At 38.0% G+C, this 23,562-nt stretch overlaps 3 protein-coding genes and 1 long non-coding RNA gene across 4 annotated transcripts; 1 reads left to right on the top strand and 3 right to left on the bottom strand.

Moving 5' to 3' along the window:
• Positions 1–3,152: 3,152 nt before the first annotated feature.
• LOC121797627 (telomere repeat-binding factor 4-like) lies at positions 3,153–6,660 on the bottom strand. The gene is made up of 6 exons (XM_042196265.1): positions 6,319–6,660; positions 5,804–6,018; positions 4,945–5,029; positions 4,154–4,237; positions 3,544–3,835; positions 3,153–3,433 (listed from the first exon to the last, which is right to left on the bottom strand). The coding sequence occupies exons 1-6, from the start codon at positions 6,466–6,468 to the stop codon at positions 3,402–3,404; spliced, it is 858 nt and encodes a 285-aa protein (XP_042052199.1). The 5' UTR covers positions 6,469–6,660; the 3' UTR covers positions 3,153–3,401.
• An 809-nt stretch (positions 6,661–7,469) lies between these two features.
• On the bottom strand, positions 7,470–10,449 carry LOC121800029. Its single transcript, XM_042199576.1, has 5 exons — positions 10,252–10,449; positions 9,259–9,424; positions 8,149–8,232; positions 7,858–8,061; positions 7,470–7,774 (listed from the first exon to the last, which is right to left on the bottom strand). Exons 1-5 carry the CDS (start codon positions 10,294–10,296, stop codon positions 7,683–7,685), a joined length of 591 nt encoding a protein of 196 aa, XP_042055510.1. The 5' UTR covers positions 10,297–10,449; the 3' UTR covers positions 7,470–7,682.
• A 4,838-nt stretch (positions 10,450–15,287) lies between these two features.
• Positions 15,288–16,804, top strand: LOC121798225 (protein ANTAGONIST OF LIKE HETEROCHROMATIN PROTEIN 1-like). Its single transcript, XM_042197128.1, has one exon. The coding sequence runs from the start codon at positions 15,368–15,370 to the stop codon at positions 16,550–16,552; it is 1,185 nt and encodes a 394-aa protein (XP_042053062.1). The 5' UTR covers positions 15,288–15,367; the 3' UTR covers positions 16,553–16,804.
• Positions 16,805–17,344: 540 nt separating this feature from the next.
• Positions 17,345–21,799, bottom strand: LOC121800291. Its single transcript, XR_006050469.1, has 3 exons — positions 20,806–21,799; positions 18,260–19,909; positions 17,345–17,472 (listed from the first exon to the last, which is right to left on the bottom strand). It is a non-coding gene; the product is annotated as an uncharacterized LOC121800291 (long non-coding RNA).
• Between the last annotated feature and the right edge of the window lie 1,763 nt (positions 21,800–23,562).

Below are 23,562 nucleotides of genomic sequence, written 5' to 3'. Positions count from 1 at the left end.
TCTAGTGGCTTGGGAGTTGATATCAGGGAGCTTTCACTTCCTAGGAGGTCGCAGGTTCGAATCCTAGGAAGTGCAGATTTGGGGATTAATTTCTCCTTGGGCCTGTGGGCCCAGAATGACAACGAAGCGCACCTACGGGGTAAGACGCTTCACCTCCAACTGTTAGGTCGGGGGTCCGAGTCACATCGGAGGGTAGATGGGGAACCATCGTCGATCCTCCTAAATAAAGAAAAAAAAAAAAAAAAAAAACTTGCTGGTGCTATGAGTGGAGAATTTTTTATAATTTTGAAATAAGCTGTGGCGACTTTAATAGTATTCGGCAGAATCCGAAAATTTTGCTCTAAATCTGTAGAGGGGTGGTGGAGTATTTTGCATTAAGAACATCCCCATCCTCTTGCCAACTAGCATGGATATGGGCTCGGACCCACTTTTACTCCATACTCTTAGGCAAGAACACAACACCCACATCCGTGCTCTTCCGCAAGGACAAACTCAAGGGTCACACCATTCTATTATTCAATTTAAATAAAAACATTTCCACAAAATTAAAATGCATTAAAAATATCCGGAATACTATTACAAATTACAAAAAAATTAAAAATTACATAATTAAAATCTTAGAAATTAAAAAGTACATAATTAAAATACTAAAAATTAAAAAGTACATAATTAAAATCCTAAAAATTTAAAATTACATAATTAAATTCATAAAATTAAAAAAAAAAACACTACACGTGGCCGAATTTCGCTCAAATGTGGTTGATTAGGCCTTCTTGTAGCTCAATGTGGGCTCGGGTATCGCGCATTGTGTTCCTTGTTTCGATCCTCTCGCCCAACATCGTATCCACACCTCGGCGTGGGGGAGACCTCGCGGTTGAGCTTCCAGCTTCATCCTCGTCGTAAAAGCTAGCCACCATCAGTCCTTCGTCAGCTATAATCATGTTGTGCAAGATAATACACGTGTACATGATGTCGGCGATATTTTTCACGTTACCACAGCCGAGACGAGGCCTTCACAATGTTGAATCGGGCTTGAAGGAACCTAAAAGCTCTTTCGACGTCTTTCCGAGCGGACTCTTGACTCCGCGCAAAAAGAACCTGTCTCGGGTCTTGCGAGTTGCTGAGCGTCTTCACGAAAGTCGACCACCTTGGGTAGATACCATCGGCAAGATAGTAACACATGTGGTATGCATTTCCGTTGACGGTGAAGTCGATCGCCGGTGCTACACCATTCAAAACATTATTGAAGAGTGGTGAAAAATAGAGCACGTTCAAGTCGTTGTTGGATCCGACAATACCAAAATATGCATGCCAACATAGGCAGTAGTCGGCGACCGTTTCAAGGATAAGTGTTGGGTCGCCGCCTTTGTGACCGCTTAAGTGTTGCCCCCTCCAAGCAGTCGGACAATTCTTCTACCTCCAATGCATGCAGTCAATGCTGCCAAGCATACCGGGAAAACCATGGAGTGTTTCGTGAAGACGAAGCAACCGTTGACAATCATCGGTGGTGGGTGCCCGAAGGAATTCCTCACCGAAAGCTGAATGAACGTCGTCGCAAAAAATTTTAAGGCAAAGGATTCTAGTTGACTCACCGACATGCAAATACTCGTCGAAGAGGTCAGCCGTTTGCCCAGTAGCAAGTTGTCGGATGGCACACGTAAACTTCTGCAACGCCGAGAGACATTGCTGACCGGTTGAGTCTGTACTTGTTTGAAAGTATTCAATACGGGCGGATAATGTGTTGACAATACGCATAAATAAGCGTTTTGACATGCGAAAACGGCGGCAAAAGTAATCTTCCGGAAACTGCAGCGGTCGAAAAATAGTCGGCAACGAGCCTTTCGTTGGCTCCCTCCCGGTCACGATGGATGTAGCGGCGAGTTGATCTAGTTGGTCGAGGATGAGGGGCGGGGGTATTCGCGGTGACACAGGCTTCATAGGCGACACGATATTGTTCATAATATTCTTGTTCTTCGCGCTCCGCTTCCGCAATGAGATTGATGAAATCCATTTGAGAGGGTTTGAGTGAGAGAGGAAGATGCAGATAAGTTGTATGAAAAAATATGAATGAGAGATGAATGAAAGATGATTTGATGTGAAAAATGGATGATAAATGTGTGTATTTACAGATGATTTGGGAATAAAAAAATAATAAAAAAATTCAGAAAAATGGTAAAAAATTGGCTATATTTTTGGGAATCTAATTTTTTTTAAAAAAATTGGTATTATTTTCGATTTAAAAAAAATGAATTTCAACGAAAATGCCGTTGGCCAATCAGAATGCGCCACATCAGCTGCTCGCTGGCACGGACGTGCTCACAGGCGGTGCCACGCCGCTGGCACGAACGGACGGGTGTCCACTCACAGCTGCGGATGCTCTAACTATTTCTTTCCGAATCCTTTTTCCGCCTTCAATAGAAAAATAATTTTCTTACTATTCTAGCTCGGCACTTATTTAGGAATGATCGGTAAAAAGAGTAAAAATCTAAACACATTTATTTTATTTATTCAAAATTAACTAGAACAATATCAACTTCATTATTATACACATATTTGTGACATTATTATAGTAGTATTATAATATTTGCATTTATAGGAATGATCGGTAAACAGAGTAATAATCTACACACATTTAATTTATTTATTCAAAAATAACTAAAGCAATAACAATAATAATTTCTATATCAACTTCATTATTATACACATATTATGACATTATTATAGTAGTATTACAGTATTTTAGTTCTAGTGAAACTTAATAAGCTTAAATCTTATATAAAAAAAATCTTATATAATTCCCATTCACTAATCCAATTTAATTAGTACTATTTCCGTTCGTTGGGTCTCAAAATAATTAGGGACAATCGAAGAACAATTAAACATTGGCTGTAGCTTTTGTATGGTATTAGTACTAATTTTCTTTTATCCTTACACATATTCTTACTTCAAAATCACCAAAGTCGAGAAAAATTTATCCGATGATAAATTGATTAGTATTATGTAATTGAGGTACTAATTGATCAATGTTGATTAATACAGTATAAGATAAAACTTTAATATGGATGATCATTTAGGATATACTCCATAATAATAATAATAATAATAATAATAATAATAATAATAATAATAATAAACTAATTTACCATCTACCATTTACTTAAATCATGTTGAACTTGTTCAATCATTAGATACTGTTTTTTCATCACATTACACAGAAAATGACCTTTCAAAATGCCAAAAACATGAAGCGCTACACCTACTGAAACTGCACAAACAATACAAATATTTGAAAATCCTAAATTTTAAATTATCTATCCAACTACATCAGGATCCCTATAGCAAGATTCTACTAAAGAACTGCAAAACACCCCACATTCATGCCTCCACAGCAGCAACAATTCCTATGAAATTAGTAATATATCACCGCGAGAACCTGCAAATGAGGATAGAAATGGGTGTAACATGATTATTGTAGATGAATATATAGGTTCTACATATATCAGTATGAGGTGAAGCAAGAGATAGCAAAGTTTGAAGGTGTACTTAGATCAAAACAATCCATTGCAAATTGTAGGAGTGATTCCTGGTCTTCGGCCATTCTAGCTACTCTCTCGGCCTCTTTCACGGATTCAGCAGCAACAAATGATTTGTTTTCAGCTTCTGCAATTTTGTAGGCAGTGGAGGCTGCTGATTCTTCCACTGTATCACCAAGGTTCCCAACGCTCTGAATCGGTCTAGGCTGCACATCTCTTTGTCTAGGTACAGGAGCAGGGGCTGGGGCAGGAGGTTTTGTGTCTAGAGCTGCACTATTTTTGATCTTGTAGTAATTGTTAACCTGTGGTAAGGAATTCGATAATACAACACTCAGTTTTCATGCTTCAGAGATTGATTCAGGGATTTGAGTAATTATCAAGAATGGTAACTTTCTATAGATTAAAACAGTAAATAACAGATATAACATCCTCAAAGTAGTACGATTATTACCATTCGAAATCATCAGCAATGTCACAGAGGGCAAAGAGACATGTGAAAAGCGGTCAATCCTTTCTTTCGTGTATGTAATTTAGATCAAGCAGAATCCTAAAACTATATTTTGTTTTTAAAAGATTTGACAAGTCCACTTATGAGCTTTTTCAAGAGATAAGAAAATCACCTTTTCTAGTTTGTCTTGTTGCACCAGTGTCCTTAATCTAGAAGTCAGTGACCGTCTGAAATTATGTGGTACCTCATACCGTTTCTGCAAGAATATTCAACACAGAAGCAGAAATATCTTTACTTCTTATGCACAAAAGACATTTACAAGATGATAGAGACAATAAAACACATTCTAGCAACAAGAATGTCTGATCTAAAGAGCTTATCAATCCAACGTAAAAAGCAGAATAAAGCAAACTGAAAATCCAATGTATCTAACTCTACATTAAAGTTACTTTTGCTTTGAGGTATAAGGAAGACGAGGAATAAAAAATTCTCTCCTGTGATAATATTATCCCTAACTGGAATTACAAAAGAGGAATAAGAAAGGGTGAAATCCTTTTTATAGATCAGGATGAAAAAGAAGGGAGAGATTTAAAGGAAGCGGATTTCATTATCCTGCATTTTCTTATACCTCAAAGCAAACTCACAGTTTAAGCTGTAGCAGACAGAATAAAGGGAAAACATTCGCTGTGCGAATTAGCCAGAGTAAGGATTGGTAATGTGCAGAAAATGATCCTAACCCTAGTTCTGTGGACATGCCAGCAATGTGCAGAAAATGATAGGTAACATATTCACGTTCTAGAAATGGCTAATGAAACGCTTTAAATCAAATAAAATATAACTAATGAGCCTCTGGAAGATTTACACAGCATTGACAGGTTTATAATCTCACTGGAGGATGAAGGCCTCAAATATTTCATAAGAAACTACATTACAATTGTATTTATGAAAACAGAATGTACTAACCTCAATAAAGCTGGCTATTGCACTAGAGTCGGAACCCTTTAGGTCATTAAGAGTGGACAACGCCTCAAATATCATTGCAGTACACCTACACCGAACAATAATGCCATGCATTAGAAGAGAGTACAAAAATTTACCATAAGTCAAAAATTCAGGTTGCAAGAAGACAAATAGTGTGCCAGAATTAGAACATGAACATCAGGGGAATTCAAGAATATGAGATTTGTTATTCTATTTCTGTCTTCCTTCATTTTCACTGTCATTACTACCACAGAACTAGAACTACAGAGGAACATAGTAACCAAATACGAGAAAGTTCCCCCACAGGCCACGTTAACTCAAGAAACAACAATAATCTCAATTGATATATATCATAATCAAATCCATAATCACTTATTAACTTAAATGTAAACTAATCTGGAATCAGCCATACTAGTCATAAACACCATTTACAACATCGAAGGCAAATCCCATGGAAAACACTTTCCAGACTAATCCCATATTTGAATTACAATCAGCTGGATATTTATTGTGCTTCTGAAATGGAGAATTGTCCTTTTCAACTCAAATGTGAGTAAGAGTAACTCAGGACCTTTAGAGGATTTGTATCCACATTTATCAGACAAAATCCCAAATAAAAAAGTACACACTGACAATGTACCCAAACTTACATGAACTCATTTCTACTGTTTGTCAGTATAAATTGAATCATGGTGACATGACTGTTCTAGAATAAAGTATATCTGCTCAGTCAATATACTGTAATGTTGCATTTCATACCATTTTAGAATAGTTAATTTTAATACTTTAGCACATCAAACAAACAAATAGCTCTGAGCCAATAACGGTGAAGAAAAATTACTTGGCAGCACCAATCCCCTCAGGCAAGGGCTTTGAAGAATCCATCATGACTACATCTGAAGATGCACCCTTGGATGACGGAGCAGCAGAGCCCGATGTCTGTGCAGTTGGCAGGGGAGTAGCAGGAGCTTCAGCAGGATTGGCTTTCCCCTTTGTTGCCTTTGGTTTATCTCTTAGCCCTTGGCCACTAGCAACACTCAAATTCCGCCACTTATCCTGTTCATTAAAACAGGCTTAAATTACAAAAGAGTAAACATTTTACGTATTTCAACCGAATTGCCTTATTCACTATCCAATACATGAAGTCAATAAGCTTGCATTACTGTGCAACCAATACACACAATTAGATAAAGAAATACTGAAACACAACCAATCATCATTCATCAGCACACCGTTGCTTTGTACTCCTAATTCAATTCAGTACAATTCTAGAGAAAGCTACCAAATACAAAATTCACATTTAAATCACAATCTTCCCAGTCAACTACATCGATATTGGAACAAGAAATTAAATACCTTGAGATCAATATTGGAGCGAGCAAAGAGGAGATGGTTGAACTCAGGGTCTCTCTGGATATTTTTCCACTTCCCGGCGCCGTGCTTGGCGACGCCGGCGCGTAACGCCTCTTCCTCCTCCGCCGTCCACTTCTGCTTCGGATTCCCCATCACCGCCGCGCCAAGAAAGGAACAATGTTCCGGATTGTCACGGGATGGGATTGAGTCCTCGCCGGAATCGGAGGGATGGAACGGAGAGGAATCAAAGCGGCGAAGGGGCCTTTCTGCAAATACGAGAAGAGCGAGGACTGCCGTGACAAATAAAGCAACTGTTTGAGCTTCAGAAACTGGGCTCTCGTCGAGTCTATATAATTGTTGACTTTGTCGTGATTTATTTTCGCTAAGGAGTTCGAACTTTATTACTTACTCCGGATGTCCCGGCTAAACTGACACATTCCTTGGCCGATACCAGATTTTAGAAGTTATTGGTTAATGTGTTTAATTAGAGAGAGCAAATGTGGGTGTAACTTGTAAGTATTAAAATAGAGAGAGAAAGAGAGATGAATAATTTAAAAGGAGTGGAAAAAAGTGGTTGAGTGTATTAATTGAAAAGAGAAAGTTTTAAAAAAAAGGAAATGTGTTTGCGATAAACAAAAAAAAGAAAACGTGTCATCAAGTGGGACGGAGAGAGTACTAGAAAAGGTATACAAAAATAGAGGAAAAAATAAATAGGAAAAAGAGAAGTGGAGGGAGATTATTGTACACACAAAGAATTAATTTATTAATTAATTTATTTTTCAATTTATAAAATTATATGTACTCCTTAATGAGCAAAGTAAATTTTTTTTTGCTTTAACTATATATTCACATATCAATAGAATTAGAATATGTTATAAATATATATAACTGCAAATTAAAATAAGAAAAAAATTTAAAAATAAGTGACGTCATTTTTAAATAGTGATATAGGAAAATAAAATTTAGTGTCAGGTTGTTATGGGTGTTAAATGATGAAAGAAAAATAATTATCTTGTGTGTGTGACTTATAAATAGTTTAAATGACTAATAGAATAACGAAATCCAAGTTCTACCGACTTTTTTCTCACATATTACTTAAAATCCACGCCAAATTAAATGAAACACTATTTCACGGTCGCCACCAGATCATACTATTAAACCGGAAAACTATGCATTATATTACATCTCAACAGAAGCAGGGTAATGGCCAACAACTGCATTATTTCTTAACATCTACATTAATGGCATCACTTTTACACCAAACCTGACATATAGGATTGCAAGATTTTCAACAGCTCTTCTGACCATATAAAAAGTTCTCAAATAATCTTTGAAGAACAAGCATACAGCTACTAATCAAGAATCCATCAGTCCACCTGTGTAAACTCGAGCGCGTTGGCATCAGGATCCCGTGTGAAGATTGCTGGCCGTCCCGAGCGACTAAGGGTATAGGGTATGCCTGAAAACACAAACGAGGGCAGCGTGAGCCTGAATGTATCCTACAGCACAAAAGTAGTACTACCAGATGACCTCACATATTACCAGCTTTATCGAGGATATCTTTTAGCTTTGACACATCTCGTATTGCTAGGCAGGCATGGCGGTCTCGACCGCCATGTTCTGGCCGTCCAGTTAATGGGTCAGGATTCGGAAGCTCCATAAGATGTATCATCTCAGCGCCAACCCATAACCAAGCACCTCTGTAGGGGAGCTTGTTGTGTGGTCGTGCCTCATTTATTGGTAGACCTATTTATATCACACAAGAAAAAATTAAGGAGTTTTTACAGCGAAGAAGAATGGTAAATCTATGACACTGAAACAGGAGGAACTCACCGAGAATATTCTGGTAAAAGTGCAGTGACCTTTCAAGATTCTCACACAAGATTCCAACATGGTGCATGCCAACAAGTCCAAAATCTTCAAGATCACAACATCACACCAAGTTTTGTTACTTTTATAAATTTCTAGTTTTCTACACATCAAGTGACATTGACCCTTTGATAATTTTTTCCTCATAGAACTACGAAAGAAATGTTTGGGTTAAGGTTCCACTATACGGGTCTGTATCATGTTTCCATTAACGTATTAGTGCTGAGTCGTCAAAATAAGAGCAGAGTTGGGGAGAAATGGTGGAAAGACAAGTTGATCTGAACTCAGTAGTATCTTCTTTGTTCTTACAACAATCCAGAGGATTCGGATAATACCAGAACTGCATATATAGAACAAAAACCAACCTCTAGACAGCAAAACCATGTGGTTTGTCCTAGTAATACGAAGTGCATGTGGAAATGTGTTCATAGTCAAAAGGCTATATTTATCGAGAATATACGAAGTGGTACTCCAACATAAATGTAACTTGTGATTTATTCTCAACTAATACATCATATATATGTAAAGATATACTTCTATTATCAAGAATACAAAGTATTTAGAGCTAGTAAATGTTTGAGCTTTCAAACAGCTTTACATGAGCTCACGGCCCACCTCTACCAAAGCTGGCTCGGACAAATTTTTAAATAAATGTGATATAAATGGGATGAAGTAAGATGGAACAACCATGTCATTGTCCCTCTTCCAACACAGATAGTCATACAGAGGCCAAACATAGAAAAGCTAAATTCAAGACTGGACTGATTTCATGTACTTCCAATAATGATTTTGGCATCAAACGACGAGATTTACGCCTATCGTGCTATCCAATTTTATGATGAACGAGAAGTTCATAGACATTAATCTACAAAAAATAGGCTGCATTACTGTACTAGCAACAGAGTCACAGATGACATGACATCTTTGATACGCTCAAGGATGTTATGGTAAATAGCTATATTCTTTTGGAAGATGAGGTCATTCGTATCCTTAATATAGGCATGACGAATAACAATCTTAGAAGTTGCGAGACTGAGATTGGTGATGCAGGATGATAGATGAAGAAATGTTTACCATCCTTGTCGTTAACAGCCTCAGCAGAATCCTTATCAAGCACATCTGCCTCCGTGGATGCTTTGGATTTTATTGCAGGAAATTGAACATTTCTGGCTTTTCCGAAAAACAAATCTCTTTTTGACAGCGGTTTGGTAGCAAGAGCTCTTACATTTACATCATTGGCCTGAAGATAGACACGGTCGAAATAAGTAATCCAGTTAAAAACATAATCAAACAATTCTGGAACTAACATAGTAGTAAAAAGATATAAGGTTTCACTCCAATCCAGATCCCCGGTACAGATGAATGTCTCCATTAGTTAAACAAAGGGTATCATCGATTAAATTAAAAGGTTATAACTGGACAAATGATCCCGGAGGAACAATGAGTAATACTCGAGCACTCCAATCTCTAACAACATTTATACTGTTAAACCTGGCCCTATCCTGCACCTCGAGGGATTCCTAAGATCGATTAAACGTTCTCCTCATCTTTCCAACAAGCACATCAGCACACTGCTAGAGAGCTCGGAACTCCGTTTTGCCAACTCAAGATCACATGAATATGATGCTACTCAAAGGCTGAGCCGAAATTAAACACGATGCACGCATCAGAATGATTTCAGTGCAAATTTTCACAATAGCGCCGCACTGCTATCAGCATCAATTAAAGCTAACCTAAATTGAATTTACAGAAGAAGAATACTCCTCCCCTTTTCTGAACCATCAAATCTAGATTGAATGTTTCATATCCCTATTCTGAAAAACTCAGCCACTCAACTTTAAAAGGGAAGATAGCATATTAAATTCAATCAATCCAATTCTACAAAATTGTTTTGTTCAGTTTCTGAAGAATCAAATATACACACTCCAAGAATAAACTAACCTCTGCAGCGATTCAATAATTCAATTCTGGTTGAGCAAACAGACCAAAGAAAATTCAACATCTTGAAATTACACTTGAAATAGCAATATATAAGTGATGAACAGCAGAGAAATTGGTTAGTTATACCTTGTTGAAGGGTAAATTCAGAGGTGGGCTCAGCAGAGAAGCCATGGTGTTGAGCTTAAAACTGTGAATTGATTTTAATATTTTTATAAATAACACTCCATAATTGTTGGATTGAAAGAACACATAACGCCAAAAACTAATTTGAGGCTGAGGACTTTTGATCTCAGATTGCCACTAATTCATCACTCTCTTCTCTCTTCTCTCTTCTCTCTTCTCTCTCACACAAGAACTGCTAAAAAACTGCTTATAAATAAATAAATAACTAAATACAAGAAGAACAGAATGGAATTGAGAAAATTTGTGGGATAGAAGATTGACGGGTAATTCTTTTGTTATTCTATGCTATATTTAACATTTCATAACTGTACTAGACTTTTTTTTCCTTGCTTTGGGAGAGACGCATGACCCTCATGCGTCTCTCGTTAATGAAACACATGACGGTGGTACGTCGTTCAGTAACACAAATTTTTTTTTTGAAAGATCTCACTGAAAGACGCATCACCGTCACGTGTATTTGTTTTTTTCTTTTAATTTTAGGTTGTTTCTTGATTTTACATTTCTGGAGGCTGTGATGTGCAACAGTGCTGGTGTCAGCTAAAATCCCACTTATGATGCTACACATCATGGATGGAAAACATCCGTAAGCTAGTTACTTTATACATTTACTGTTGGAAATAATGGTATATCTCTTTGCATATTAGAGCATCCATAACTGTGCTCTTGCCAGCGGCACGGTTATGGGCCCTGGCGGTACTATTCATGCATGCTCTCTGGCAAGAGCACAACACCCACAACTGTGCTCTTCCGCAAGGACGAGCACAATTAATTTAATATTCAATTAAACATAAACATTTCCATAATACTAAAATTCATTAAAAAATCACAATAAATATTACAAAATACAGATAAAATAAAAAAGACATAATTAAAATCCTAAAAATTAAAAATTACATAATTAAAATACTAAAAATACAAAATTACATAATTATTGGCTAATATTACCCGAGGAAGACTACTCATCCGGCGGCAACAGCTCCAATTGTTTTTGGAGACCCACTACCATGCCCTCGTGCGTTTGAAGTTGCGTGGGGGTCATAGTTGACCTATCGGCCATATTGAGTTGGGCCAAAAGGGCCCACAACGAGTTGTTCGGGGGTGGAGGTGGAACATAGGGTGCGGGTTCGGGGGCGGGGGCCGATGGAGTCGCGGAGCACCGGCGCTCGGCCGCCGCCTTCTTCCTTCCTTGCGGTCGGCGTTGAGAACCGCTTGGTCCGGCGTCGGGGCTACCCAAGTTAGCTCCGGCGAGTTGGCTAGCCACTTCTTCGGAGCCGGAGTCGGATAGGGATACCGACCTTGACCGTTTGGAGGAGCCGCTAAAGGAGGATGTTACGCCTCCCAGATACCTCGGGTGGAACCGCGTTTCCTGCCAAACGTTGAGGTACTTGAACGACTTACCGTTCATGGATTGGTATGTGCTCAGCGCCGCAGTGATGATGTCGACCTCGCTCCGGCCGCTCCCGGCATTCCACGACTCCTGGAGGAAATAGCCATTGAACTTGCCAATTTCGTCGTTGGCTCGGCCGATGCAGTTGCGCACCATACTCTCGTTGCGCTCGATCATTCCCGACGGCCGGTTTGTATTGTACCGGCGAGATACGCGCCACCAAAAGTGATCGCCCGATTGGTTTGTGCCAACCGCCGCATATTCGGAGATTTCGAAGTACGCCTTGAACAATTTATCCATCTCCGCCGGCGTGTACGTTGTGCGGACACCGCTGCCGCGAGTAGGAGCTTGCAGAGGTTGGGAGGGGGCGGTCGGCCTAGGCTCCGGTGTCCACCCGTATCGTCCTTCGGAGGCACCTTGGTCGTCGATTGGGTATGGACGGTAGCCACCCGGAACGGCCGAATCTTGGGTTTGAGGAGGAGCCGAATATTCCGTTTCCGGACTAGGAAACGGTTGTGAACCGAACCATTCGGGGTTCCAACCGTGGGAGCCCGTAGGGTTATCGCCTTGGCCGGACATAGTGATGTTGTAGGGTATGAGAAAATGAAGATGAAAATGGATATGAGAGATTGAAGATGAGAATGGAGATGAGAGAATGATGATGAGAATTGTGTAGTTTGATGTGAATTTTTGGGAGTGAAATTGGGGGTATTTATAGATGAAAGTGTGTATTTTTGGGGTAAAAAAAATAAAAAAAAATTAAAAAGTGGTAAAAAATGGTTATAAACTAATATAATTTTTTTGGGAAGTGAATTTTTTTTTTATTTTTTATCAGTTTTTTTAATTAAAAACCGATTTTTTTTAAAAAAAATTATTTAAACCCAACGGCTATGCCGTTGACGAATGAGGGCGCGCCACGTCAGCTGCTCGCTGGCACGGCGGGTGGCGTCCGTGCCAGCGGCGCGAACGGCGGTGGCGAGCAGCGCCACCGTTGCGGATGCTCTTAGATGGATGTTGTGAATGCATCGAGCAGCGCCGTGCCAGCGGCGGAGGGTGGCGTCCGTGCCAGCGGCGCGGACGGCGGTGGCGAGCAGCGCCACCGTTGCGGATGCTCTTAGATGGATGTTGTGAATCAATCACATTACTTTTACTAATTTTTAGGTGGTATAATAGGATTGAAATGATCTCCCATTTATGTACATGTAGATAATGTGTGATGTGTTCCGATATCAACCAGCGGCTTCACATTTAATTGTGGAAGAGTTTTCAATATTTTGAAAGTCTTCAATAGTAAACAAGAAGTTTGTATTCTTTTACAATTTTCAGGAAGTTTCAAAGCTAAGATATCAGCTGTGTCAACGAGTGATGAAAGAAAGGAAATTCTAGAGAATCTACTTCATTCTAGTTAAGAGCCATGTTGCTCCATAAGTATTTATCAATTCGGAGAGGCTCATTTGGATTTTTAGGTGAATCTCTTAGGTAGTTGTTTGAATTAAGATCACTGTCTTGCTCTCTTGTGTTATCTTCAAACTATGTTGAATCAGTATTGTAATACCGTGTAAAGTTTTTGCTTGAATTGTGAGAAACTGGTTATCTTCTGATTTCTTTATCACACTAAACCCATTTCATTCAGTATAACACTTGTGATAAAACAGCTAATTAGAAATTTCTGACCTTTCTCCTTTCAGCATCTTTGTTTTTCAGATAGATATAAGTTGGTATGAGTTGACTTTGTTTCTTCATGTCATAGGAGTTAGAAAATTTGGAACTCTGCAATCTTGCATATTGTTTATGTTTTAAAATGAAGATGATTTGAAATTTGCTTACTCAAGTAATGTAGATGAAAACTCTATTAATTCATTTTTTTCCTTGAAAATATCTCTGTTTTTATAGGTGAATGTTTTAACCTATTAAATGAAATGTGGATGGATATTCCCTTTTGACTTTAAATTTGAAGCTTGCTTACTCAAGTAATAAGGATGGATATTTCCTTTTGACCAATTGAATGACAAACTGATAAAATTCAAAGTGCCTAGCTATACTGATATGTGCCATGCAAGAAAATACTATATATCTCTCTCTCTCCCCACCAAAATGCTCAAACAAAGACGCATGACGGTGATGCGTCTTTCGGTAAGACGTATGAGCGCTATACTGATATGTGCCAAGCAAGAAAATACTATATCTCTCTCTCCCCACCAAAATGCTCAAACAAAGACGCATGACGGTGATGCGTCTTTCGGTAAGACGCATGAGCGCTATACTGATATGTGCCAAGCAAGAAAATACTATATCTCTCTCTCCCCACCAAAATGCTCAAACAAAGACGCATGACGGTGATGCGTCTTTCGGTAAGACGCATCACCGTCATGCGTTTCATGAATGAAACAAAATTTTTGGATTTTTAAACTTCTATAACTATTTATTGTACACCCGAATCGAAAATTTTGGATCTGCCACTGACACAAACTCCTTAGCATTGTACTAAAGTCAAGGATATGAGATTTATATGGTCTCAACGAGAAACAGTTTGAGGAACACAAGACGTTTGTTGCTAGTTTAAGGGCTCAATTACTTGGATCCCATCACTAGCTTCATTTTTTATTACTCTCTCCGTCCTCTATAATTTGTCACCATTTGACCCGACACTAATTTAAAGAAATATAATACAAAATGGGTTGAAAAAGTTAATGGCACGTGAGTTCTACTTTTATATATTAGTTTTATAATAAAATGTGAATGAGAATGAGTTAGTGGAATGTGAGGTTCACTGCCTAATATGGTAAAAGTGAAAGGTGAAATTTTTTTAGAGACAGACGAAAATGAAAATAAGTGTCAAATTTTCTGGGACTGAGGGAGTATGTAATTTTAATTTTTTAATTATGTAAAATTATTTTTTTTAAAAAATTATATAATCTTAGGTTTATTAGTGATATTTTAATATTTAAGTAATGTCATATTTAAAGAATTGTATATAATAAAAAATGTAAATAATATTAAATGCTTTAAGACTTAAATGTTTAATAAAAAACGGGATATATATGGATGCTCTAATATACTCCTACTTCCAATTTAAAAGTTTTATTTTGATGTTTTATTTTTTTCCATTTTAGATGTCTAATCTACTTTTATTACGACTTATTTTCTTTATTCGCAATTAGGTGTCTTACTTTGATTTTATTTGGATTTTAAAAATGTAAATAAAAATAGATAAAGAGATGAGTGAAATAAGAGATCTATTTATCACACATAGTAGTAGTATAAGGTAAATCAGTAAATGAGACAATTATGATGAAAAGTGAAATACTAAAAAACAATTATTATTAGAGGGAGAATTATTTAAAAGCGAAAGTCAGCGATGGTGATATTTTTTTTTCTGATTTTAGACTAACTATAGTATTATGCCACTCGTCATTAGTAATTTACAGAAATACCCCTAGAGAGCTTCCTCCTCCCTTCCCCAACTTTTAAAAACCCAACCGCGTAAACCAGAGCTCCCTATGATAATGAATTCATCGTATCAAATCGAAGCGTATATACAGAACCCACCGTCCGTGTCTCACGCGTCGAGGTCCATTTCCTTATCCTCACCTTGACCACCTCACTCCCTCGCGTTCACACACTATCTACACATACACGTATGGTATATATACATATCATAATTTCAAAATCATGATCAACAAATTCATGGCATTCAACAACAATACCCAATACCAGACTCCCAATCCTGAAATGGACCTCTATTCACTGCTAAACAGAGATCCAGAAGAGTCCACATCCGCCGCCGCTGGTCAGCAGCGGCGGCTGTGGGTGAAAACCCGGTCCAAGGCGTGGTGGGAGCACGTGAGCAGCCCGGACTACCCGGACGAGGAGTTCCGGAAGGCCTTCCGCATGGGCCGGGCCACATTCGACATGATCTGCACCGAGCTCGAGGCCGCGGTCACCAAGAAGGACACCACCCTCCGCCAGGCCATCCCCGTGCGCCAGCGCGTCGCCGTGTGCATCTGGCGCCTGGCGACCGGGGAGGCCCTGCGGGAGGTCTCTAGGCGCTTCGGCTTGGGGATCTCCACCTGCCACAAGCTCATCCTCGAGGTCTGCGCCGCCATCCGGGCCGTCCTCATGCCGAAATTCCTCCAGTGGCCCGACCCGGCCCGCGCCGCCGCAATCCGGGCCGGCTTCGAGGCCGCGTCCGGGATCCCCGGGGTGGGTGGGGCAATCTACACCACCCACATCCCGATCATCGCGCCGAAGGTGAGTGTCGCTGCGTACTTCAACAAGCGCCACACTGAGCGGAACCAGAAGACGACGTACTCCGTCACGCTGCAGGGCGTTGTCGACCCGAACGGCGTGTTCACCGACATATGCGTCGGATGGCCTGGCTCAATGACTAATGAGCACGTGCTCCAGAAGTCAGTGCTCTGCCAGCGCGCCCTGGCAGGCGCGCTGGCAGACACTTGGGTAGTGGGGAACTCAGCCTTTCCACTGACAGACTGGCTGCTGGTTCCCTACGCCCACCAGAACCTGACGTGGTCGCAGCACGCGTTCAACGAGAAGGTCGGGGAGGTGCAGGAGGTGGCGAAGGAGGCGTTCATGCGGTTGAAGGCGAGGTGGAGCTGCCTGAGGAAGCGGACGGAGATGAAGCTGCTTGATTTGCCTGTGGTTCTCGGGGCTTGCTGCGTGCTGCATAACATATGCGAGATTAGGAACGAGGGGATCGCGCCAGAGCTGAGGTTTGAGCTCTTCGACGATCTGATCGCGCCGGATGATCCGATCAGGTCGCCGGAGGCCGTGCATGCGAGAGACCAGATTGCGCACAAGCTATTGCATCATAATCTCGCCGGCACTAATTTTCAATAGTGATTGAATTTGGTAAAACGAGATTTAGCGAGCACTGAAATACTCGCTAAACAAACAAAGGTGCTCTTTAAAACAGAGCCGAGCACTTAACTAAGTTACGTAAGGAAGAACGAATAAGTTATACTAGTAGCTAGTAACTAGTTTGTGTAGTGCAATTCATTGATTTGATTTAATTTGTCATAGCGATCATATGTGTGTATTACTACTTTAAACAGATTTCATTATAATTTAAAATATTCATTATAGTTTAAAGTATAGTCTTTTGTAATGTGCTCTAATAATTCAGATGAATTTCAGATGACACCGGCAAAAACTAGCGCAAACAGAGGAAAAAAACACATATCACTAGTTAATGTCCCACTACAGAATGAATTTCAGATGCAGAGTTTTGATAGATGTAAATTAGAGGAAGTATATATTTCCATCAGCATAACTTTTCTTAGAAATATCAACCATACTTTTTGTAAAAAAAGGATTTCAGAATAATTGTAGCCATACTTATAAATAACTAAATGGATATGCAATTGGTCTTGATAATTCAAAAGAACCTAAAACAACATGACTAGTTAAAAAGCAAAGGGCTTGTTTAGTTTGCTTGACATGACATGACATGACAACTTAATATATATGCAACAAGATAGTGCATGTTTGGTAGGTTGGATAACTTATCTAGGGATGGAAATTGGAATTTCATCCTTAGATGAGTTTTCCACCCTACCAAACATGCATGCACGAGATAATTACATGGGGATTGGCAGAGTTGATAAACAAGGAATATACAAATTGATGTTTGAAAAGAATTGCAAAGAGAGAAGCAAGTCATTGGAATAAATAATTTGAGATTCGCCAGAATTGAGAAAACAGAAATCAGGAAGAAATAACGTCATTCTGGGAAGAATATCAGGTGTTTTGTTGGTAATCTGCAAAGTAAAATATGAAGAGGATATTGGGAGTTAGAGAGATATAATGGGGATTTGTACAAGTAAAAAAAAATAAATAAAATACTATAGAATGTTGACATGGTATACATATAAGTATAAAAGAAAGAGACAAGAAATCAATGTGCTAAACGAAAAATACTAGAAATAAAGGAATCTTGTCCACTGATTTAAATGGTCTTTATATTATGTTCTAGGATGATGGTATGACACATAAAATTTCTTGCAAATTCCCTTAACCTGAATATATGTAACTGGAATTTTGTTTGAATATTTCATAAAATTACTTATAATTAATGTATGATTGGTGGATAAATAATTCAAATTGAAAGATATATAAATTTAAGTTTTTTTCAGATTTATTGAGATATTTAATGCTTGAGAATTGCCACTGAAAATGGCATGTGATAAAGATTCAAAAGTAGTATAGCATTAAAACAACTTATCGAGTTCATTATCTATATTGCACTACGACATTATTCAAATGCATCTACAGTTTGTTTGATTTTTCATAACTACAAAATGATTGATTCCCTAATTTACCCTTTCTTTGATTTTTCATAACTACAAAATGATTGATTTCCATAAAATAAATCTTATAGATATGCTATGTGACGTAATTTAGGCGGTTTTGATCACCATAATCTAAAGGCTTGGTTTTTATTTTGATCCTATACCCTAATTTTAACTTAATTGAGTAAATTTAAGAATTACTATTATCTTATCATTATTGATAAAAACCAATATGCATATGCTTCAAATTAGTTACCTCAAAATCTTGACTAGTGGGGCATAATCTCCTTCCTCTACTCCCTCCATGAATTCACTTGACATGCCCCTGATTTTTATCTCTTGAAGAGTGGAGATGAGCTTCTCCAAATTACAACACGAATCGATCGACAAGAAAGTAAGTTTTGACAATGCTTTTTCTTTCACTTCCCATTTCTTCATATCTTTCAAATCAGAAAGATAAAGCTTCTTTAGTTGTGGAAATGAATTTGAATGGAAAATCAATGTTCCTCTCATCTCTACTTTCCTTAACTCGAGTCTTTGCAACATCGGATACTTCCCAATCTCCATCACTTCTACAACACCCTCGTCCCAACTTTTGACACATCCCTTGTTTGTGGTGTGGAAAATTGCCACTCATATTGCAATTGTAGAACCACATAGTAACCAAAGAAGGAGACATCAACCCATCATTTATTACCTTTCTGTGAACTTAAATCACATGACTCAACCACGAGATGAGTCTCACGTAGTTGGCTATTTTTGTTGCTCAACACAATTGACAGGCTATCCACATCATAAACTCTTAACATATAGACTTTGCAGGCTTACTAATTTGGGAATATCTTCAATGCAAGTAGTCTCACTACTGATACTTTCTAATGTCTCCAACTCCTCTAGTCCATCTAGTCTTAGTTTCTCCTCTCCAATCAACTTTATTCTCCTACTAAGAAACAAATGTTTTAGTCTTTTCATCTCCCAAATCACATTTGGCAATCTGAGAACAATCAAGGGTGATAGCCAAGTACAACATGCTGCATATAGATTTTGGTAGCTCTCTCACATTAGACAACATCAAACTCAAGTATCTTAAATGAATTAGTTCACCCACCTTACTTGGTAACATTCCCCTTTCAAACTCATAACCTTCTACCACAAATATCCTCAACCATTTCTCGACTTCTCAAAGTTAATCGAATTCTCTTTCAAGACAATTTGTGAACCAAGAAAACTACCTTTTCGGAGAAGCATAAACAACGAAGATGATTAAGTTCCTCTAGCCCATCTATACTTGATATACTCTTCTCGAGGTCATAATTTATGGCTAATCTGCTTATGGAATTGCAAATGGATGGAAGCAGTGCTAACCTTGGTGGAGGAATGCCACACAGATATTTGGAAGCATCAATGCGCTTCACAAACTTTTCTTCTTCAGCCTTCGAAGAGCAGAGATCATGCATCAAATCATGCAGCCCACATGAATCAAAATTCTTATGTAGAGTGCTGTACACTTGACTCTTATGCAGTTGAACCATACACCTCATAGCAAGCTCAGTTAGATATCTGCTCTCGTTAGGCCCTTTATCTTGATATGAAATGAAGTCTTCCGCCATCCACAATAAATACAATCTCTCTGTATCAATCTTGTGATCCTCGGGAAAACATGCTAAATAAAGGAAGCACGGTTTCAAGTAATAAGGCAAGACATCATAGCTCAACTCCAACCCTTGTTTTACCCTTCTATATTCTTCAACACCTTCTCCATGCCTTAAATATGTTTCCATGTTCATATTTACCTTTTTCCAGTCTAGTAAAGTTTGCTCTTTTTGGTGCAAAATCCTTCACACTTTAACACGATTTCTCTTCAAATATGTTCAAATGCTTTTAAATCTTCATCAACTGCCACAATCTACAACATAATAAGATACGGTGTATTTTATTTATTCTTAGAATTAACACAATAATACTAATAAGAATTAGTATCACAAGTTATTTTCTAGTCGGAAGTAGTCTTACAATTTCATCAAATAAAAATATAAATAGTCCTTATATAAATCTTATTCTTTACTCTTTATCAAATCTTTCACTATATTGTATCTATATACCTCATTTATTAATATATATATACATTTGATCTCTTTTCCTTACTTCATTGATTTATATAAATATTTTTTTTCTTTCATTTTTTTGACAAATATACCCTAGAAAAAGTTATTTTCTACACAACCTATTTTAGTTTGAACTATTCAATTTAATATCTATATACCACCACAAATTCTATTAATATGAGATGTAGGAAGACTAGTCTATGTTAGAGGAGAGAGCCTATTTGATCTATAGATCCTACATAAGTAAGCTTCTAACTAACTGATGTGGAACATTGAATCCGTAACATTCACCATCATAAAAAGAATTGGTGAGGTAGCCTAGAGGCTCTAACTCCCTCACGTCTCTCTCTTTCTGCCTTTTGATAAACATTCAAATTTATGTACACTTACCCCAACAAGCCCAACCCCAAATGAATGAAATGATAGTGAATATACTAATTCCACTTCAAATTTTAACTTACCATATCAGCCTTGATTTGGGGCATAAATTGTGAAAAGTTTGCTATAAGTGCTAAGTTTATGACTTTTGCAACAAACTTTTTAACTTTATAGAATACCAAATGTTAGTATTAGAAATCATTTATCTTATTTTTAATTTAAAAACTCAAAATATCTAACAAAATAACACAACGAAAGCATTGAGCAACCAACCAATGCACCCTTAAACAGTTAAACTTGACAAGCTACAAAAACTAACCTGGAGAAAAGTCTGCTACTTTTTAAAGTAAAGCCCAACCTTCATCTTCTATAAGAAACTTCAACTTATGAGGTTCGGATTCTTGATTAGCAATATTCTGGGAGCGAGTGGTGAGAATGACGTTACAATTCACCGGAAAAGCTTGCTTTATGATCTCCCAATCATCATTATTCCAAATATCATCAATCACCACCAAACATTTTCTCTCCTTTGAAAAACTATGAATTCTTGTCACCAAATCCTCAACTTTCAAGTCATCAATTTTTTGGTTGCTGGTGCAGAGTTGTTTCAAAATATTGACGAAAACAGCCTTAGGATGATACTGTTGGGTGATGCAAACCCAAGCCCGAGCATAACTTTGGAGGTCTCTGTGGTTGTAAACCTTTCTGGCGAGAGTAGTTTTTCCGAGACCACCCATTCCATATCTTCACTACTCGGGGCCGTTTATCATCCTTCACCTTGGAGACCAAAAGCGCGATGTCTCTCTCCATGCCCACGAAATGAGGCTCAACCTCCTGCGCATACGTCTGTCTCAGCGTCCTGCTTCATGAGAGATGAGCATTCTTGTCCCAACTCCGACTCTAACTTGTTAGTGAGGCCGGATAAGGTGGATATTATGTCGCGAGCCTCGTCCCCAACATGGTGGACGCTGTAGCACTCACAAATGATGCAAATGTACCTTTGGAGTTTTTCCTTGAGACTCTTTCACCCTTCCCTTTTGGATTGAGCTTCAACAGCATACGTTTCGAGCAGATTCTTAGCTTTGAAAGCGAGATCTTTGAGTTGGGAAATGTAAAGCTTTAGAGTTGGAGAATCACGTCTCTCTCTATCTGCTTTCATCAACAATGCATGTATGCTTCTCAAATCTCCTTTGACTTTGTCAACATCACCTTACACACTAAGAAAAAACTCAACCAGCAATTCACGAAGGATTTCCAGAAACACATTTGCAAAATAATCTGCCATTCTTTTTTTTGACAGATTAGATTTTGTGTTATCGATGCAAATGCTTCACAGCAATGCAGAGAAAATAAGAACACCCAATTAATTAAGGCAAATGGAATTGTTTGATAAGGAAGGAAGCTCACAATACGTGCCTTCTGTAGCATAGAGATCCTACTTTTAGCTATACTAATTAATGTTTAGGAGTTTGCTTTAGTCTATTGCTTTAGTAATGCTTAGAGGTTTGCTTTATGCTTAAGTAATGTTTATGGATTTAATTTATTCTTCAAGAGGCTACACCTATTAAACACTGGGAAAATATACTAATTAAAAATCAAATCAAATTAAATTCTAACCGCTCAAAGGAGATATACAAATAAATCACAAATTCATGTTACACTATCATGCAAAAAGTCTAGATAGCATTCGTTATGATCAAACTCATGCGTTTTAATAATTTTTTTATTTTTTATAAGAGTAAAATATACTCCTCCATTACTCTCTCCGACCTCCGCCCAACAATAGCTAGAAGTCGCCTTTGGTGTCGGCGCGAGTTTTAAGAAATAAAAAATATAAGATTTGAAAAGTTAGTAGAATATGAAAGTCATCTTTTTGTAATAAAATGTGAGTAAATTGAGTTAGTGGAACATAAGACTTACTTACCACTTATGATAAAAGTGAAATAAAACTCTTACTGTGGAAATGACGAAATGACAAAATATGACTGTTATTGTGTGATAGGAGGAGTATTACACAATAATTACACACCCCAACTTTTGATTAATGAATGTAATTATATATTAATAACTTTTTAAATTAATAATAAAAGTAGTTTTAAATTCTAATTGGGCGTAGTAAATCTTAGTGAATAACAGTAATTGTAAAATTCAATAAATTTAAAGAAATTAAATTAAATTTGAATATATAATATGAAAGAAAAGAAATGATAGTAAAAATATTGAACTCTCTTTTATTTACACCACGTATTTTTTTAAAGGTTTATAATAGTGTTAATAATATTTTTACACTTTTATTTTTTCACTTCTATGTATTGAAAGGAAGAAATAATTGAAACCTAATTTTCCATTAAACCGAGTCATAGTCGCCGCCGATAACATCTCCGATACCAAATCACGGCCAGCCAGAGGTAGTTATGGCTCCGCCGCCGTCTGATCCGAGCCCCGAGTAAGTTTACATCTCCCCTCCGATTACATTTCGTTCAATTCAATACGTATTCAGCTGAACCCCGCAATTCATCTATGAAGCGACGTCGTCAGAAGGCCACAGAGAGGTCCTCAATTCAAAATTCTAATTCCTCTGATCTACGCCCCTGTTCTTCCTCTCAGTAAGTCAATTTTCTCCGTTGTTGTGTGTATTTTGGCGCCTTACAAATCGATCGACGTAATTTCCCCTAATTCTCGGTTGATTGGCTGCAGTTCGTATTTCACTCCGGCATAAACCGGTTTTGAGGGATCGATTGTTCACTGTAGCCTTGGCAGGAGCTTTCGCGCATGGATTGTACTTGGTGTATCCTTTAATTATGTCTCTCTGTGTGTGTATATGTGTTGTGTGTGTAAAATGTGAATGATTTGGGGGTAAATTTGAGTTTTATCAATTGAGCATTGCTGCTGATCTTAGCTGAGTAAGATGGACAAATACCTAGGAGCATATCTGGCTTTGTTAGTGTTTGTAGCTTTGAACAGCTAGCCGTGAGAAGAGATAATCTTGCAATTTTACGAAAACCTTGGATTCTCGAACCTGTTAGGATGCTAATGTAGTTTAAACTCTGATTGTGTTTGTTATAGTAACCTTTGC

This window comes from Salvia splendens, chromosome 4 (genome assembly GCF_004379255.2).
Source record: "Salvia splendens isolate huo1 chromosome 4, SspV2, whole genome shotgun sequence".
Classification (NCBI taxonomy): domain Eukaryota; kingdom Viridiplantae; phylum Streptophyta; class Magnoliopsida; order Lamiales; family Lamiaceae; genus Salvia; species Salvia splendens.
Note: the sequence above shows the minus strand (reverse complement) of the source record. Positions and strands in the feature narration are given on the sequence as shown.

Bases quoted from the DNA above. Each gene is read 5' to 3' on its own strand.
- LOC121797627 (XM_042196265.1), bottom strand. From the start codon at position 6,468: ATGGGGAATCCGAAGCAGAAGTGGACGGCGGAGGAGGAAGAGGCGTTA. The intron at 4,238-4,944 runs GTTAGTACATTC...ATATTCTTGCAG, and splicing joins CAATAGCCAGCTTTATTGAG to AAACGGTATGAGGTACCACA. The intron at 3,434-3,543 runs GTACACCTTCAA...CCTCATTTGCAG, and splicing joins AATGGATTGTTTTGATCTAA to GTTCTCGCGGTGATATATTA.
- LOC121800029 (XM_042199576.1), bottom strand. From the start codon at position 10,296: ATGGCTTCTCTGCTGAGCCCACCTCTGAATTTACCCTTCAACAAG. The intron at 8,233-9,258 runs GTAAACATTTCT...GTGATCTTGAAG, and splicing joins GGCTGTTAACGACAAGGATG to ATTTTGGACTTGTTGGCATG. The intron at 7,775-7,857 runs GTAATATGTGAG...TTGTGTTTTCAG, and splicing joins AGATATCCTCGATAAAGCTG to GCATACCCTATACCCTTAGT.
- LOC121798225 (XM_042197128.1), top strand. From the start codon at position 15,368: ATGATCAACAAATTCATGGCATTCAACAACAATACCCAATACCAGACT.